General features: G+C 39.3%; 1 protein-coding gene across 2 annotated transcripts in view; it reads right to left on the bottom strand.

Annotated features, from left to right (window-relative positions):
- Positions 1-18,061, bottom strand: part of DENND3 (DENN domain containing 3) — a 41,832-nt gene that overhangs the window by 8,539 nt on the left and 15,232 nt on the right. For both annotated transcript variants that reach the window (XM_075495346.1, XM_075495347.1), the window contains 12 exons: positions 17,174-17,392; positions 15,624-15,745; positions 14,994-15,149; positions 12,126-12,222; positions 8,236-8,339; positions 7,742-7,923; positions 5,046-5,567; positions 3,502-3,764; positions 2,778-2,948; positions 2,358-2,487; positions 1,784-1,891; positions 385-524 (listed from right to left, as the gene is read on the bottom strand). In XM_075495346.1, coding sequence (XP_075351461.1) covers positions 385-524; positions 1,784-1,891; positions 2,358-2,487; positions 2,778-2,948; positions 3,502-3,764; positions 5,046-5,567; positions 7,742-7,923; positions 8,236-8,339; positions 12,126-12,222; positions 14,994-15,149; positions 15,624-15,745; positions 17,174-17,392 — 2,214 coding nt within the window. The remainder of the gene's footprint in view (positions 1-384; positions 525-1,783; positions 1,892-2,357; positions 2,488-2,777; positions 2,949-3,501; positions 3,765-5,045; positions 5,568-7,741; positions 7,924-8,235; positions 8,340-12,125; positions 12,223-14,993; positions 15,150-15,623; positions 15,746-17,173; positions 17,393-18,061) is intronic.

The raw sequence follows: 18,061 nt of genomic DNA, 5'->3' as shown, positions 1-18,061 counted from the left end.
AGTTTCCACTTCTTCAGCACAAGTGACTTTTCACCCATTCTTACGGCTCATCTCATCTTCTCTTTATATTGATTCTCTCCATTATTCTTTCTCCTCAACTGTTTCAAACCCACCTTCCTGCCCCAAGAAGCCATGCCGTTAGGCCAGCAGGCCCTCCTGATAGCCAATCTATCACTTCCCACCAGTTGACTTGTTTCATTATTAATCCATTTTCTCTCCTTTCCGTTTTTCTCAAAAATCTCAATTTCTCCAAGTTAACTGAAGCCCAGTCAACTCAAGTGTCTTTCTGCAACTTTTAAGGAATGACAGTGATTCAGGGTCATACAGGCTACAGCAACAAAAACACCAAGCTAAAGCAGCAATTGTGATATGTGTCAGACTTACCAGTTTAGAGCGGCCCATTTTGAAACAGTGCTGTTGAATAGACCAGGTAGATGCATCAAAGACCACCACTTTCCCCTCATTTAAAGCACACCATAGTTTCGGATGAGCATTGCCAGGTCTTTCTGAAGGGTCAAGATGCCCTAGAAATGAAGCAGAGAAGATGAGAGAGGTAAAAGAAAATAAACCGCTTTTGGATATGTGTGGGAAAACCATTATTAGGCAGAGCAGCTTTCTAACAAAACACATCTGTGTTCTGGAACTTACATCACCAGTTAATGAATAACACAGTTTTCACAATGAACATGTGCTCATTCTCATCTATTTGTTGAGCTCACCCTATGGTTTAATCTTACACTTCAAAGTTATTCAGAGCAGAGATAATCTTTTTCATTGATGACCAAGTACTTAAGCTAACTGGGATGGCAGGAAGGCTTTTAAGCCCTATGAAATACACCTAATAAATCCACTCCTTCTATCTGCTCCATTAGAGCTCCACTTAGAAGCCTCATACTACAAGAATGAGCATTAAGTGTGCTTATTGAAAGAAAGAAAAGCACCACTGAACTCACCACCACCCACCCACCCACATACAATTGCTCCTACCCACTTTCTTAACTTTGAATTCCACTAACTTTCCCCTTTTGTCTCAAATTGCCCAAATAATAGGAATTACATATGAGCTTACATCAGAAGACTAGTAAGGTTATGAAGTTAAGAGTTAGGAATTTCCAGAATTAACATATCTGCTACCTAAATTCATGCCCATTGCACACACTCCTTAACCTTTCTTTTTTTTTTTTCTCCAATGCTTTTTGAATTAGTCAGATATAAATGTGCCAAGTATCACACAAAAGCTCACAAGGAAATTGATAACGCTTTCTTCAGGGATGGACTTAAATTACATGCGATGAATAGTACATTAGATCACATATTATACAGTGAGAGTTACGGGCATATATGTCTGGCTGGGATTTCAAGAGGTGGTACACTGTTCCCTGCACTGTGGTTCAACCAAACACCCCCGTATGACTCTACTGAAAAATAAAAAAATAACAATGAATATTGATCAATGGTGGAGCATCATTCATCCACCCTGCTCAATAAATGAAGCAGAAATCTTAAAGGGAAATTGGCACATTAACACATAATTGAAGTCTATTATAAGGCATATACACACAGGAAGACAAATTAAGACTGTGAAAGCTATGCCTTGGAGTATCTTGATATGCAATATCACTGTTCTTTTTTAATGATTTGCTGTTTTAGTATTCAACACACAACCAAAGCATGTCAGAATGTGAACAAAATCAGGCAGTCATAATACCAGGTGTTATGAGATAACATGCTTTATAGGCTAATTAAAGCCAGGCTAACAAAAGCAAGCAATACATCACCTTACCTGGCGTATAAAGCAAGACATCTATTGCCTGTGGAAATGTCTCACCAGCTGAGGGGTTGATCTTGTGCTTTAATGTCTCTGAAGTTGTTTTGGGGACCATCATAGGCCCTAAAATAGATTTTTAAAAGGTCATGAAGTGCACGCTTAAGCCTGGAATAGATCTATAATTCTTACAAGATAATAATTCTGCACCATTTATTCACATTTCTCACTTTTCCTTCCCTCTAGCCTTAGCTGACTAGGAGAGCCCAAACACCATTTGTATGAGTTCTGGTAGCAGAAGCATGCATACAACACCCAAGCAGTCTAAACAACCAAGCAGCAGCCAACAGGGAGACAGACATGTCAACTAAGGTTCTGATGCACAGAACACAAAAAAAAAAAAACCCCACAAAAACAACCCCTAAGCTTTCTATTAATACTATTTAATAAACTACATCTGTGAAAGTGCAATCAGACTAACATCTTTTCGTATTTCTACAGATAATCAGTTTGAAAACCAGAATATAAACAGAAAGAGCTGAGACAGATGATGCAACAACAGCAGGCTTTGTAGCATTGCTATGTGACTGACCTTCATTTTTCATCCTGTCAAAATAAGACAGCTTAGAGGCTGCATATATGGTTTTGGAGGACTGCAGGGCACCAACCACAGCATCCATGAGGAGAACATTTGTCAGTGCTTGCTGAATATACTGAGGATCCTAAAGACGAAAGTCCTACTGTAGTTTATCTGTTGCTCATTATTCTTACAAGTCTCTCTGTTCAACAATCACAATGCATGTCATGCTTAGCACAAGCAACTAGCCAGTTGCTGCCCTGCAGCGTAATTCATACTACTTGCAGTTAAACCCCAAAAATTCAAAATTCATTCAAACAACATTAATTCAACAAAATTCATTCAACAAAACTCATTCAAAGCATGAATTATTTAGAACAGAGACAGAAAGCACATAGTTCATAGTTATTTGGTTAGAAATTCCCATATTTATACCTTGTGATCATCTGCCATTTTCTTTCCAGCCCACATTTCTTTCACTATCAGATACCAGAGATCACACTCAGTTTTAAGGTTAGCTTCAAAGACTTCTTTTTTAGATAATGTTTTAATCCTCAGAGTAGGTATTCTCAAAAGAAGGAAAGCTACAGTCGTGCTCTTAACATCCTGGAAATGTAGGGAAACAAAGAAAGCGAGGAAGATACACCATGCAATCACAGATAAGGTGCAGTACTCATCCTACAGGGCAACTTTCTCTATTTATAACTACAGCTAATGATTTCAATTGTCCATACACACCATTAAGCAGAGATGGTTTTATGAAAATAAGTTTCAAACAACATCATACAGACTTCACTACATAGTGGGTACAAGCTGGCTCGCTGACACCACAGTCAAATAAGCACACTTAATGCTCATGTTATTAAATTTCTCTAGCTCTATATCCCATGTGCTGTGCTTTGCACCCTTCTGTACATCTAGAGGTTATGACCTCTAGATTTTTATTCTATGTCATTCTAGCACCTAGCAAACCGTACTACATCAGCCCTGAAATTCTTGGGCCAAAGACCCAGAATTTTATCTAATCACTCATAAGTTACTGACTTCAGAGGTGTTTCCTACACTCCTTACTGAAACTTTGAGAGGCAGATCTCTACAGAATGGAACATGGCCTATATCCTTAGGCATGCAAGACAACAAGAAGTTACTTGGTGCTCACCTCTATATCCCTGAAAGCAGCAATCTGGACATAGCCAGGACGTCCTCCTTCAGTCAAAAGGAACAAGCGCTTTTGGGTCAGAGCTATTTTTCCTACACCATAGTTAGTTTTAACTGAGCAAGATAACTTGTAGACACATTCATTTTTATCTAGATGCTCTATTACTGTTGGTGGCAGATTCACCTCTTGAGCTTCTGCTTCAGTTTCTTTCCAGTAGTTGTAGAAATCTCTGAATGTTTCAGGATCGATTTGTTTCTGATGTCCTAAAAAATGTTTAAAACTTGTTTACTGGGAGAAACGATTATACAGATTGGCACAGAAAGATAGCTTTAAAAGACACTAACTTTCAAATTGTGCCTCTAACAGCATAATGGGTAAGCGAGGTGCAAAAACTACAAAAAAATAGGCCTGGAAAACCATTAAGAGACAAAATTCTTCTCTTGATGTAGAAAGATGCCTCTGCAGTTAGCCTAGGCCATAGGTGCCATGCATCTGGCATCCTCCCTTCCACCCTACTGTACAGAGGGAAGGAGCAAACACTGTGCCAGTCTTGCCTTTTTAAATTCATGCCAAAAATCCAATCAGCCAGTGGGAAAGGATTTGTACTTCCTACTAAACTGAACTCTTTTAATTATGACTTTCCAGTTCGTTATTCTATTGAATGCTACTATATCACATACTTACCAACCTGGGATAAAAGCTAGTTATAACAGTTAAAGACTTCAGCAATAGGTATTCTAAGTAATTAATTATTCTACGAATTCAAGTGTTTGAACAGCAGAATCTCAAACAAACACAAATTCTTGTGAGATGTATGCTACCTCTGGCTTCAGAAAGTCTTGCTATAATCTTGCTATTTTGACCAATGTTTAATCCTTTGTGGCCACAAAATATAAGTTACCAGAGTAACTAGGCACAGAAAGAGAACCGAATAGTATTTTATAAAAGCACTCTCAAACTATGTTTTTAGAAATCAATCACAAGATTCGGATCTCATTCAGGAGAGAAGAAAGTTCTCTCAAATATAAACGTAACCTCTCCCTTTGCTATGATGTCCATCCAAGAGGAGTTTTGTTAGGTTTTTTTTTAGTATTTTTCACAGACTGCCACCTTGACATGTTACCAAGTGGTTTTACAACACAGAGGTATTTTCCATAGCAACTAGGACACTCTCGTATTCACTCTAGTCATAATCTAAGCCAAAGCAGGACTGCACACCGTCAGATCACAAAACTACCTCCCCTACATAACCTGAAAAATTGTAAATTGTGTGCCCAAAGGTAAGTAGATTCCTTGTCTTTACTGTGGATGCAAGTATAGACATTCTTGTATACATTAAATCTGTTCTCCGTAATTATCCTAATTAAATAAAATTGTCCATAAAGCTCACATATTGTGAGTTTTAAGAGGCCCAGAAAATGTTGAATAATAATTAAAAAGAAAAACAACTGGAGACAAAAATTTTGGTTTGGTTCATTAAAAAACGGTTTGAAATTGTCATTGCACCAGTGTAGATGGTTGCTAAAAATGTATCTTGTACTCACCTACTGTTAGGGCATCAAATAACCGATGTATAGTGTCTATATCTTTGACAATCCCAGATTCCTGGATTCGCTTCACAAAATCATCCAGTTGCATGTGTGTTTTTGGCAATTCAAAATTTTTTACATGGTCATCTATTTTCGTAACTTCTCTTTGTTTTTCCATCACTCGACTTATCAGCTTCTTCAGCTCAGGTTTGCGGTCTGCTTGAGAACGCTCAGAAGGAGGCATGGTTTCCACTATTTTTCTTACAAGATCAGTAGGGAAAATTCTTAAGTCTGTTTTATCTAGGTTCTGAAAGTCAGAAAGTGCATTTAGTAGTTTCCCTTGCATCAAGCTAATAAGCCCACGGAGGTAGAAGTACCTTGCCAGCAATGCTGAGTTATCAGGTGGTAAGGTATTTATAGCTTTGCTGAGATGGTTGAAGAAGTCTGTGTAGTAGGAATGAACACACTGGAACATCAGAGGAAAGTGAATTTCTGGGATTTTGAACGTACTAATTGATTTGGAGGGCATTTTTACAGCTAAAAATAAAACAAAACAAAAAGTACATTGATTAGTGTAAGCAGTGCATAAAAGTGCTAGTATCTTCACAACCAGCCGTGCTACAAACAACAAAAAGAATCCCCATCAGAGCAACAAGCAATTACACGGCATGAAATTCAAGTAAGATTACAGTTGTGCTAGGGACACAAATATATTTCTATGTCCGTCGTCCTTATTATCAGAATATTCCCTAATCTGATAATATCAATTCTGGGAAAAGAAGAGAAAAAAAAAAAGGAAAAAAAGCAAAGAAAAGGTGAGCACTGGCAGATGTGCTCACCAAGCCCCTTTCCATCATTTACCAGCAGTCCTGGCTAACTGGGGAGGTCCCTGCTGACTGGAGATGAGCTAATGTGACGCCCATCTTCAAGAAAGGCCAGAAGGAGGACCCGGGGAACTACAGGCCTGTCAGCCTGACCTTGGTACCGGGGAAGCTGATGGAGCAGATCATCCTGAGTGCTATCACACGGCATGTAGAGGATAACCAAGGGATCAAGCCCAGCCAGCATGGGTTCAGGAAAGGCAGGTCCTGCTTGACCAACCGGATCTCCTTCTACGACAAGGTGACCCACCTAGTGGATGAGGGAAAGGCTGTGGATGTTGTCTATCTAGACTTCAGTAAAGCCTTTGACATGGTTTCCCACAGCATTCTCCTGGAGAAACTGGCTGCTCATGGCTTGGACGGGTGTACTCTTCGCTGGGTAAAGAACTGGCTGGATGGCCGGGCCCAAAGAGTGGTGGTGAATGGAGTTTACTCCAGTTGGCGGTCGGTCACAAGCGGTGTTCCCCAGGGCTCTGTGTTGGGGCCAGTTCTGTTTAATATCTTTATCAATGATCTGGATGAAGGGATCGAGTGCACCCTCAGTAGGTTTGCAGGTGACACCAGGTTGCGCGGGAGTGTTGATCTGCTGGAGGGTAGGCAGGCTCTGCAGAGGGACCTGGACAGGCTGGATCGATGGGCCGAGGTCAACTGTATGAGGTTTAACAAGGCCAAGTGCAAGGTCCTGCACTTGGGCCACAGCAACCCCATGCAACGCTACAGGCTTGGGGAAGAGTGGCTGGAAAGCTGCCAGGCGGAAAAGGACCTGGGAGTGTTGGTTGACAGCCGCCTGAATATGAGCCAGCAGTGTGCCCAGGTGGCCAAGAAAGCCAATGGCATCCTGGCTTGTATCAAAAATAGTGTGGCCAGCAGGACTAGGGAAGTGATCGTGCCCCTGTACTCAGCACTGGTGAGGTTTCACCTCGAATACTGTGTTCAGTTTTGGGCCCCTCACTACAAGAGAGACACTGAGGTGCTGGAGAGTGTCCAGAGAAGGGCAACGAAGCTGGTGAAGGGTCTAGAGCACAAGTCTGATGAGGAGCGGCTGAGGGAACTGGGGTTGTTTAGCCTGGAGAAAAGGAGGCTGAGGGGAGACCTTATGGCTCTCTACAACTGCCTGAAAGGAGGTTGTAGAGAGGTGGGGGTCGGTCTCTTCTCCCAGGTAACAAGTGATAGGACAAGAGGAAATGGCCTCAAGTTGCACCAGAGGAGGTTTAGACTGGATATTAGGAAATTTTACTTCACGGAAAGGGTTGTCAAGCATTGGAACAGGCTGCCCAGGGAAGTGGTTGAGTCGCCATCCCTGGAGGTATTTAAAAGACGTTTGGATGAGGTGCTTAGGGACATGATATAGTGGTGGTCTTGGTAGTGTTAGGTTAACGGTTGGACTCGATGATCTTAAGGGTCTTTTCCAACCTATATGATTGTGTGATTCTGTGAAAAAAAGGAAAAAATAAAAAAGGAAAAAAAAAACCAAACCATGCAGTTTCTATAGGACTTGCTTTGTTAAATACTGATAAGCCTACACTTAAAGGTAGTGGAGAACTGGACATAAGGTGGGTGAGGACTGAACATGATTACTGACTCAGGAAGCAATTCTACAATATCAATCCTATTGTGACCAATCAGTCTTTTGTGGTACAGCAAAACTTACAGCAGGCTACAGACTGATTTAACATGCAAGGAGAAGCACAGACAGACCTCAGTTCAAAATGACCCAGCTCACCATTTCCTTCCAGCATCTGACACTGTTTCTGTGAAAATTATTCAGTGATGTCACCCATCAAGACAACAGAAAAGACACTGTACTTGTTCAACCCATTCTTTGCTTACCAACGCCTGTATCTATTCTTCGAAGTGAGGAATTTCTAGTAGGGCCCTCTGGCAGCTTGATATCTTGCAGATTAGGCATACTGATTACCATACGCCTACTAATCATGTACTGTGGATTAAACCGTTTAGAAGCCATTTTCTCCATAGTCAGTCTTCTCGGGGTATGAAACATCAAGTTTAATCTGACAAAAATAAAAAAAATATACAACTAGTTTTAAAATTCAGTATACATATACACTAAATTACAACTTGATTTTATTTTTTTTCTGTATAATAGTAGTAAATTACAATTATAGTACCAATTTACAATTTCAACAGCCATGGCTGGACATGTTCATACCACACTTTTACAGTAATCTTAATAAAATGGCCTATCAATTAGTCCTAATCTTATTCATAGATGACCTGATCTCATACCAATAGAGTCCAATGGACTTTTATCACTGATATCAACAGAAGATTCAAAACCAGAATAAGGAATGAGAAAACTTTACCTATCCTCTTCAGACTGGGTACTCAACTCAAGTCGAGCAAAAGCATCCATCTTTCTGTTCAGACGAGCTTTAAGGAAAGAGTGAAACATGTAGGTCTCTAAAACCTGTGAGACACAAACTGGTTAACTGTGGATCATTTACAAATTACATTTTTATTAGCATGTTTAGCTCATTTTTATTACTGTTACATATGCAAAGCTGAGAACTTCCAATTTAGCAATCACAAAACCAAAAATATTTGAAAGCTTCAGTAACAGAAAACTAACCCAGTTTCCATTCTCCTTCTGTACATTCATGATATTTGCTCAGTGGCAAACAGGAATCTCAGCCCACCCGCCCTCCAAAACATGAAACCAAACAAAAAAGAGAAATACTGAGCAAAACAGAGAGTTTTAGCTACTGAAGTTTAACAGTGTATTTTCTGCCTATAACTAAGTGCTGTTAATATCGTCTATGGCTTGGAATAGGAAGTTTGTGGCACTCTAAATTAACATTATGTCACCAAACTAAAAAGACAAGTGAGTCATCTTTTCTCCTAGTAACCTCCAAAATTGTTCCCTGCTCAGGTAATTATCGTGGTGTCATGCAGAAATAATTTCTAAAAGGTCAAATTGCTACTTTTAGGATACAGGACACCACAAAAAAAATGTCAAGTGTGAATTAAAAGAAATGGAAAGCTACCATCTCCCACCATTGCAAATTAAATCAAGATGAAAGCTAGGATTTGAGGCAATACAACATGTGTACTATATAAATGTTAGTTCTAGCACACGGCTCTTTGCATTGTTTGAAATAAACAATTCAGAAAACTACTCCATTCAGAAAATCAAATGCAAACTTCATCAGGAGACAATATTGTTACAACCACGAAACCTGTCTTTCTGTTTACACAACCTCCACCCTTTACAAACTTACTAACAGAAAGACAGTTGTATCTTTGAATGTAACTATGAAAAATTACTTTGATTAATGATATATCCCAGAGGCTTGCCTAAACTACCCTTGTTAGTCCTGGACTTTATCACAGGCCAAAAAAAATCCAAACGAACCCAATCCAAAAATCCCACTGATCAGACTTCAGTGTATTTCTATGATGTTTTTAAAAAGAAAATGAGAGAGATTCATGAGTAATCTAGGTACTCTGAAATTAACGGAAACATTTCACCAACAAATAGGTCATTGGTATTCAAGATGCCTCTTATCAATTCATTTGCAACATATCCTTTAAAATGGCATCTACAAAAGCATTAGGATTTCTGCTTTTAAGTCTTTCTCCAGTAGATGGCATATTTTGTTGGCAATTGTACGTACAGGAGATGACAAGCTGCAGGAACTGAAGCGGTCCCTTCTAATGGTTTTTGGAGTTGTCTTAATATAATTCTAGGTATCACTAGTAACTACTCAAAGGATATTCAATGGCATTTAGCTAGTCACCTGGAAACTAAATTATGCTTGTTAGAAGATTCAGAGAATCACAGAATCGTTTAGGTTGGAAAAGACCTTTAAGATCATCGAGTCCAACCGTTAACCTAGCGCTGCTAAGTCCACCACTAAACCATGTCTCTAAGCACCTCATCCAAACGTCTTTTAAATACCTCCAGGGATGACAACTCAACCACTTCCTTGGGCAGCCTGTTCCAATTCTTGACAACCCTTTCAGTGAAGACAGTTTTCCTAATATCCAGTCTAAACCTCCCCTGGCACAACTTGAGGCCATTTCCTCTCGTCCTATCATTTGTTACCTGGGAGAAGAGACCGACCCCCACCTTGCTACAACCTCCCTTCAGGTAGTTGTAGAGAGCGATAAGGTCTCCCCTCAGCCTCCTTTTCTCCAGGCTAAACAACCCCAGTTCCCTCAGCTGCTCCTCATCAGACTTCTGCTCCAGACCCTTCACCAGCTTCGTTGCCCTTCTCTGGACACGCTCCAGCACCTCAATGTCTTTCTTGTAGTGAGGGGCCCAAAACTGAACACAGTTTTTGAGGTGCGGCCTCACCAGTGCCGAGTACAGGGGCACAATCACTTCCCTAGTCCTGCTGGCCACACTATTCCTGATACAGGCCAGGATGCTGTTGGCCTTCTTGGCCACCTAGGCACACTGCCGGCTCATTTTCTGCTGGCTATCAACCAACATTCTCCGGTCCTTTTCCACCAGGCAGCTTTCCAGCCACTCTTCCCCAAGCCTGTAGCGTTGCATGAGGTTGTTGTGACCCAAGTGCAGGACCCAGCACTTAGCCTTGTTGAATCTCATACAATTGGCCTCGGCCCATCGATCCAGCCTGTCCAGATCCCTCCCAGTTCAGGGTAAGAGTCTTCAAAAAAATTATTCATTTAACTAAGGTAAACTTTTTATTTGGTTAATAATCTTGACACTTAAAAAAAAAAATCACAAGAGTTTATAACTTCGGAGTTTGCCTTGCTGCATCAAGACCAAATTCTCCTAGAACACTGTACATGGCTAGACACAAACCCTTAAAACATGTAAATTCTGTTTTTCACATACACAACAGTTTAGCTTAATTATTTGAAGGCAAATATTAATTTAATCAGGTGGAAACAGTTTAATGTAAAATAACAGTCTCAACTGCAAGGATTAAACTCTCAACCTTCCCACTTCTGAGCAAAGTACCCTAACATTGCAAGATACTTTTGCAGGAACCTGTGTACTCTTAGTCTCTCTTTCTCTCCCTGCTCCTTTCCTTCTGTTCCCCCTTCCTTTCTCCTTCCTTCTCACCCAAAGGATCTCCAACCTTTGAGGGTCAGTGACAGTCCTACACCAAGGGCCCGGAGAACTGCTCTAAATCCTACAGTCTGGTGACCAAGACACTCTCCTTTTAATGAAGAAATTACACCCACCCCATTTCCTTCGGATATACAAAGCCATTACATAAAAGGCAGACTCATGTGCCAGTACTGTCTACGTTCCAGAGGAAAACAGACCTGCATATCCTTCATAATCACCTGGTTCACTGTATACACTAGGTGAAAATTGAGTCATTTTGGAGTTTCAGCAGATCAAGCTTATGCTAATGGCAGGATCAAGCTGATCAGGGCAGGTACAAAAGGGACTCGGGGCTTGTACGGAAAAACTCCACACCCATACAGGGTTTCAAACTCAGGTAAGTATCTAAGAAGGTGAGTTAGCAGAAGGGCTAAGAAAAACTAAGTGGGGATTTCAGGTTGTTCTTTAGCCTCTGGCACTATGAGGCCCGGCCTGAGGCTATGCACTATTTGAGTATTAGTTCATAGGCTTCACCAGCACATAAAAGTAAGCTACAGTTATACTACCTGGTAAAGCACGTCAGCTACATCAACTTACGTCCCGTATGCCCTGTAACACTGCAGGCCCTAAGGACACCAGTGTCACTCGTGCTCAGAGTCAGCAGCATGCCTTCACTGTGACGCATTGTAGGAAACAGATGCATGGCCTGGAGCCAAGCAGGCATCCTCAACTCCACGCCCCGTTGCTCAGGCTGCAGATAAAGCAGGTACTTCGATTTGTGTCATTTGAGCTACCCTCTGCTGTGCTCACAGGCTTGCTGAAAACTCATGTCTACATATGGGCTTCGGTCCAAACAGTTTGGACAGGTGCCTGTGCTTAAAATACAGTTTAGATGTAGCTTTACTGACCATCTGCCATAGGTTAATCTCACTCCTGAGGAATTACATTTAATTTGCTCTGGAATTACATAGTACCTTACTCTCCAAAATACTGTCTACTATTTTATCTGTTTATAGCAAAAAAAAATAAATTTGGTAAAACATTCGGTGAAAGTTGGACGTTCAACAACACCACACAGACCAAACTGTGACCATTCTATTAATTTTTGGCATTAATCCTAAAATACAGATTAATAACAGAGAATCACAACATACTTAACACTGAATTTACCTTTTTGTAAAATGGCTGGTCTCTGATTGCCCTTGTTTTCAGAAATTCATCACTGTTAAATACTCTATGTTCATAATTTAGATGGTCTTTTACCTCCCTGGAGACAAAAATAAATAAATAGATAAATATGCTTGGAGATTTGTAAGCAAGTTGCACTTTTGCAGTAGCAGCAGCCCACTGGTACTACTAGAAATACACTGCAGCATCACAAGGCAAAATAGAAATATGCTGCAGTATCAGAAGACAAACTCAGTCTTAATGAACAAGTCTGAGTTACTGAATCATAGAAAAAGAATGCAAACTCTTATAAGTAAGACAGGCTACCTGCTGCCACTCCCATTTCAAATCAGCAAATTCACTGAGAGACTGTGGGATCAATTTTAGTAGCCCACAGAGGAGAATCTGTATATTTAAGTCATGACTTAGGCTCCAATCCTGGAATTACCTTTACATACAGAGTTCCTGAATCACAATCAACCCATCTGGAGCACTAAAAAGACAAGTGTACCTATCCGCAGAGGCAATTTGAAAGATGTGATCTGACCTCACACTGTCCCATTACATTGCATCCGTAACATGCACATGAAATATTATAGGTTACGTAATTTTTTGCTGCACACTCAAACTCTCCTCATAAAGGCAGCAATGACTGGAAATTGTGTTAAACTAAAGAACTTAAACAGAACTATTGAAATAAAAGAGAAAGAGAGATAAAGAACCAATGCATATTTTAGTATATGCATGGTGACAGCAGGCAGCAGAGGCCCTATACTATCCCTTGTAAACCAGACGTTAGTAGTAACTTCCACACCCTAAAGGTGAGCCAGAACAAGTTGTTTCAGGAGCAGAAAGTGGGAAGTTTTCAGAAAAAGGCTGCTCTCTGAACTGAAGTCTGTGAGTAAGAAACAATAGTTATTTAAGCTAGATATGTGCAAGTGGCTAAAATCAGGGCTCCTTTTATTATTACATCTTATTTCATCTACTTACGCTGGGTATCAAGGAATAAGAAATTCCCATTAAAACATGTGAATGAAGAAAATAATTTGGTGAGCTAAAATTTGAATGTAAGCACAAAAGGGGAATCTCATACCCATGCATAGACCTGACAGAAGGCCTATATATCACTTGTTTTTCATAAATCAGTGACAAAAGCCCATTACCAGTTTATCAAGAAAAAAGATGGTGGTAAAAGTATATAGTTCTATATAATTCTACATAATTTAGCACTGTTTGCTTTAAACATGGAACCTACACACACACATAAATACTACAGTGCTTCACTGAAGACAGCAGCAACTGGCAGCAGAACTGCATCAGAGATTTACTTTCCTTCACTCCTGGACGCTGGTAGATATAGCATTAGAAGATAGAAGAAACAAGGCTGGAAAAAAGAACAAAGAAAGAAAGTTTGAAGGAAAGGAGAAAGAAAGCAAGAAAAGAATCAACCCCTTTACAAAACATATTATCTCTTAGAGAGCAAAGCATCCATTCATCTTTTGTAGCCAAGCATTTAGTGTGTTAAAGAGTTCAAGCTGCCAGCAGCAAAATGCATTTCTCCTCACCTTTATCTGGAACATATTGTTGCCAAACACTGAAATCCACCAAATCCCACAGTGGTAGCACATCAGGTTGTAAATGCATTTCATTCTCCTTATCCAGCTGTGCTAGCTGTAAAGTCCGTTCTACCCTCCATACCCAGCAGCTATTGTCCTCCTCTGGAGGGCCCAGCCACTTGTATGAACACTCCCCAGGCTGATCCAACAAAAGTGAGCAGGTTAACAGAGACCTGGTATTTGGACTATATAAATTAACCCAGCACCTTCTGACTGAAAGTGTTAGGGAGCATTCACGTGAGCAATTCGGTAGCTGATCCAAAGGGGAGCACCATCTCCAGCAAGAGGCAGCAAGAAATAGCTGGGGATGGTTATCTGCACAGCTATTTGCAGACCTCTGTCCATATAATCAGATTCTTTAGAAACACCAGGTAGGCAGTTTCATTTTCATGGTCAAGTATGTTAGTATCTATGTAAAAAGAAATGAAGCCTATGCAAACCAGCCATCAATTTGCTGCACTTTTTTGTACAAATCACCTACCACACTTCCATTGCCTCCCCAAATACAAGCAAATAATAGCAGGATTTACAACCAGTACCCAGATAAAGCAACTGTGGGTATCAACACATTAGATTAGGTTAAGAAACAAGGAAAATTAGCATAGCTGGACCTTTTTCTAGAGGGAAAAAAAAAAACAACAAACCTACTCCACATCATTAATAAAATGTCACTCCCATTTTACCCAGAAATACCCAGAAGTTCTTGTGCCAACTCTGTCCTTGAGCTGAAACAGCTCCTCTCCCTCCTTCCTTCTCTTGTGGTTGCAATCTCCAGATATCTCATTCCTTCTCAGAATTTGTACAGTTAGCCAAAACACACCCAAGTGTCCTGAACTCCCGATCCTGCTTTCAGCTCTTCTACCCTGTCCCAGTTCAAATTCATTTTTCTCTAACAGGAGTGACTAAGACTGTTTCCAGTTACAAATTAATATCTGTACTAGGCCTTAAGCTCTTCCTAATTATGAAATGTGAGGACCGCAGTTCTCTTCCTGTAATCTTTATACAAGAGACATACAGGTTCAAAACTAGAACAGTTTTATCTAAGATGTCCTAGCAATGTATATGTACCTGAATACATTAATTATTGATATTCCAGTAGGCTACCAGGACCTCCTTCTCACATTCCCTCACAAAACTTAAGAGATTTACAAAATATCTATAAAGCAAGACAAAATAAAGAATATTTTCAGCAACAGTGGAAGTGTCTTAATCAGTACCATATGCTTTTATAATAAAAAATACTATATCCACTCACCTGAAGATATTAACAATTAACTGCAAAGTTGTTTGCTGAACTTCCGTATTCAGTTTCTGTTGCCAAGCTCTTCTACGCATTTGGAGTTCACTAAGGTCTGTGCTGGCTGGGAGATGGCAGAGCTCTAGATCATAATGCATCTGAAGACTCTCCACTCTACACAGAGAAGAACATTATCAAGTTACATCCTAACACCAACAATTTTTTTCATACCTTTTAAAGAAAAAGTCATTTAGGCCTCACGCATCTTACAGCTAGAGAAAGTGCAAGATTGATTTGCAAGCGTTGACAAGCTAACAAGATTCCTGGAAGTCCTACTAGCACATGTAAATCACAGTGCACTCAGTCTTCTGTGTAAAGAACAGTAAACTTCAGAGAATAATCAGTATCAGTAATAAAAAAGAAACAAGAACTCCAGGTATTGCAAAACAATATGGTTATGATTACAACTGCTTAAAGTTACTTTTTAATTAATTAATTGAAATTTTCAGTTTGGCCTTATCAAATACAGTGGTTTTATATGAATGAAATCATATAAGATAATAATTAATAATACAAAATAAAAAACTTAGAAAGAGGGTCAAACATAATTTATGCACTAAGATAAACACAACTTCAACATCTTTTCACCTTTTTATGAAAGTTTCTGCTGCTTGTGCTGGAACATCTGGAATTTCAGTTTCCTCTTCAGCCATTCTTGAATGTGTAATATCTCCATTATCTATATTAATCAGAATTAAGTCTTCGGTTTCCTTTTAACAAAAGAAAATAGAATGACTGTAAATATACTTAGATTTTAAAAACATTTACTTCTCCTTTATGTATTCCTCAGACAGTAAATTATTTCAGCAAGAAGGTAAACCAGAAAAGGATTGACTTTTTTCCCCAACTAGAAGATCATATTCTAGTTGAAAGTCTACTTTCAACAAAAAAAAGTCATTAAATTAATAGATATTAATCTCAGTACATAAACATTTGGTAACCTAATATGCACTTCATGTAGTATTACATTAATACTGAATCTCTAAGCCCATCCTTGAAAAGGTATACATTATGAAGGTATGTACAAAACCATATATATGTACACAAAGAAGCTCCCGGAAAGCTTTCTCCATTCAGCATCTACTCCTGTACTTAGCCTGTGGGATGACAGGGAGAGAAGGGTTTATATATCAGTCTCAAACACAGAAACACATGCTAATGCACAAAGCGTCACATGGAGGTAAAGCCCATGCTGATCTCTCAGGTTGCAATTTTAATAACCTTAAAGATCAGACTGCAACACAGTGTATATATAAGCAAACACAAAATCTTTCAAATTATATCAAAGAAAAGTGTGTTCTCTAATCTGTAGTTATTTCTGATAGTGACATCATCTTACCACTAACTAAAATAAATACTTACCTGCTTCATTTTAACTTAATTCTTTGTTTATTTTGAACTAGATGGACCAGCTTCACTTTGGCTTATAATTAAACGGATTCATCTAACATAAATTTACACAATTTTTCTGTGTTCAGTTTTGAACACTCACAGAAACCCTATGTGACACCCTCAAAAAAGTATATTCACATTAGCCCTCCACTATGAAGCTGAGTTTTTCTTAAAGCTTTTTGGGTAACCAAGATTAATGTTACCCACTGAAAGAGGCTTAGTTAAATAAGATTCTGAAAAAAGAAGATAAAAAAGCCTTCAGAAAAACTGTGAGATTATATTCTTTACATTGCTTTTTCTTTCTTATTTTATTAAATACTTAACTCCACTACAGGGAACAGCAGCATCATTAGAGTATTTTCAAGTACATGTTCAATTCTTAACCCAGATGCCTGGAAAAGGCACCTAATTCATGCCACACAACTCTGAGCCAAAAATACCCTCACCAATCTGAAGGGAAACTATTTATACTATAAAAACAACATGTAAGTAGAATTTTTCCCCAAATGAAACCTGAACTCACAAAAATCATGATATTATCCTGCAAAGAAAAGAAAAGTAAGGGATACAACAGTAAGTTTTTTCCAATAAGCCAGAGGTCACATCAGTATGGTTCCATCACTTTTCATTTCTTCACTTCTCACACACCTAAGTAACAAAAGCAAGTTTCTAGATGCATCTAAAAGAAGTAAGAGGACAAGTGTACTGCAAGTGAACAGCAAGAGTGGTAATTGTCTGAAACATACCGTGCTAACTTCTTCAAAATGATCAATATGACATCCCATAAGAAAAGATGTTGGAGCCATTACAAAATCCAGCATTTGACGAGACAGAATAGGCACAAAAGTGTGTTGCCACTGAAGAGGATGAAGGTACAACATAAAGCATTCAGCAACGAGTGTCAACAGAGCCCAATCAGAAGAGAAGAAAACTATTCTCTGCTCAGTCAAAATACAGGTCATAATCTGGAAAAAACCAAAATGCTACATGTTTACAAAGAGTTATATCTAGAACATACTAGATATGCACAAATATTTCATCTGCTTGCAAAACTCAGCCTCACAAGTTCTGTTTTCTAAGAGCTACCTTACATATTTATAAATTGAAATAATGTCCACTGAAGGATTCTTACAAAATTAAGAAGAGAGGAAAACAGAAAAGGAGAGAAAATTTAATTGACACTGAAACTCAATGAGAGTTTTGCCACCAATGTCAACAAGGCTAGGATTTAGCTGGAATTACTGAGAAGACCTGTCGCCTTTCTTTCACAGTATTAGACTGTAAAATGCCTGTAAAAAGTACCCAGATGAAGAATATAAGCAAACCTGTCTTTGATGATGAACACAAAGACTGTCTAGATTTTAGACATCTCAGCCAAACATCTGTTCAAGACTCTAGCTAGTCACATTCCTTACAGTGCCACTGGAGAGCAGTGCTTTCACAGAGCAATTCAGGAAGCTATCTGGAGATGTCCACCCTTTTCCACCGATAGAAAGGGACCCAATTGCATCTAAGCACCAAACTCAGATGCCTCAAGTTAGGTGGGATAAATTCAAGCCAAGAAGACTAATGGCACACATGGGACATCTCGCAGAGGTGCTAACACATAAAACTCTGTGCTCAAGATGCACCAG

Source organism: Mycteria americana, chromosome 2 (genome assembly GCF_035582795.1).
Source record: "Mycteria americana isolate JAX WOST 10 ecotype Jacksonville Zoo and Gardens chromosome 2, USCA_MyAme_1.0, whole genome shotgun sequence".
Lineage (NCBI taxonomy): Eukaryota > Metazoa > Chordata > Aves > Ciconiiformes > Ciconiidae > Mycteria > Mycteria americana.
The sequence above is the reverse complement of the archived record's forward strand: the minus strand, read 5'-3'. Positions and strand labels throughout refer to the sequence as shown.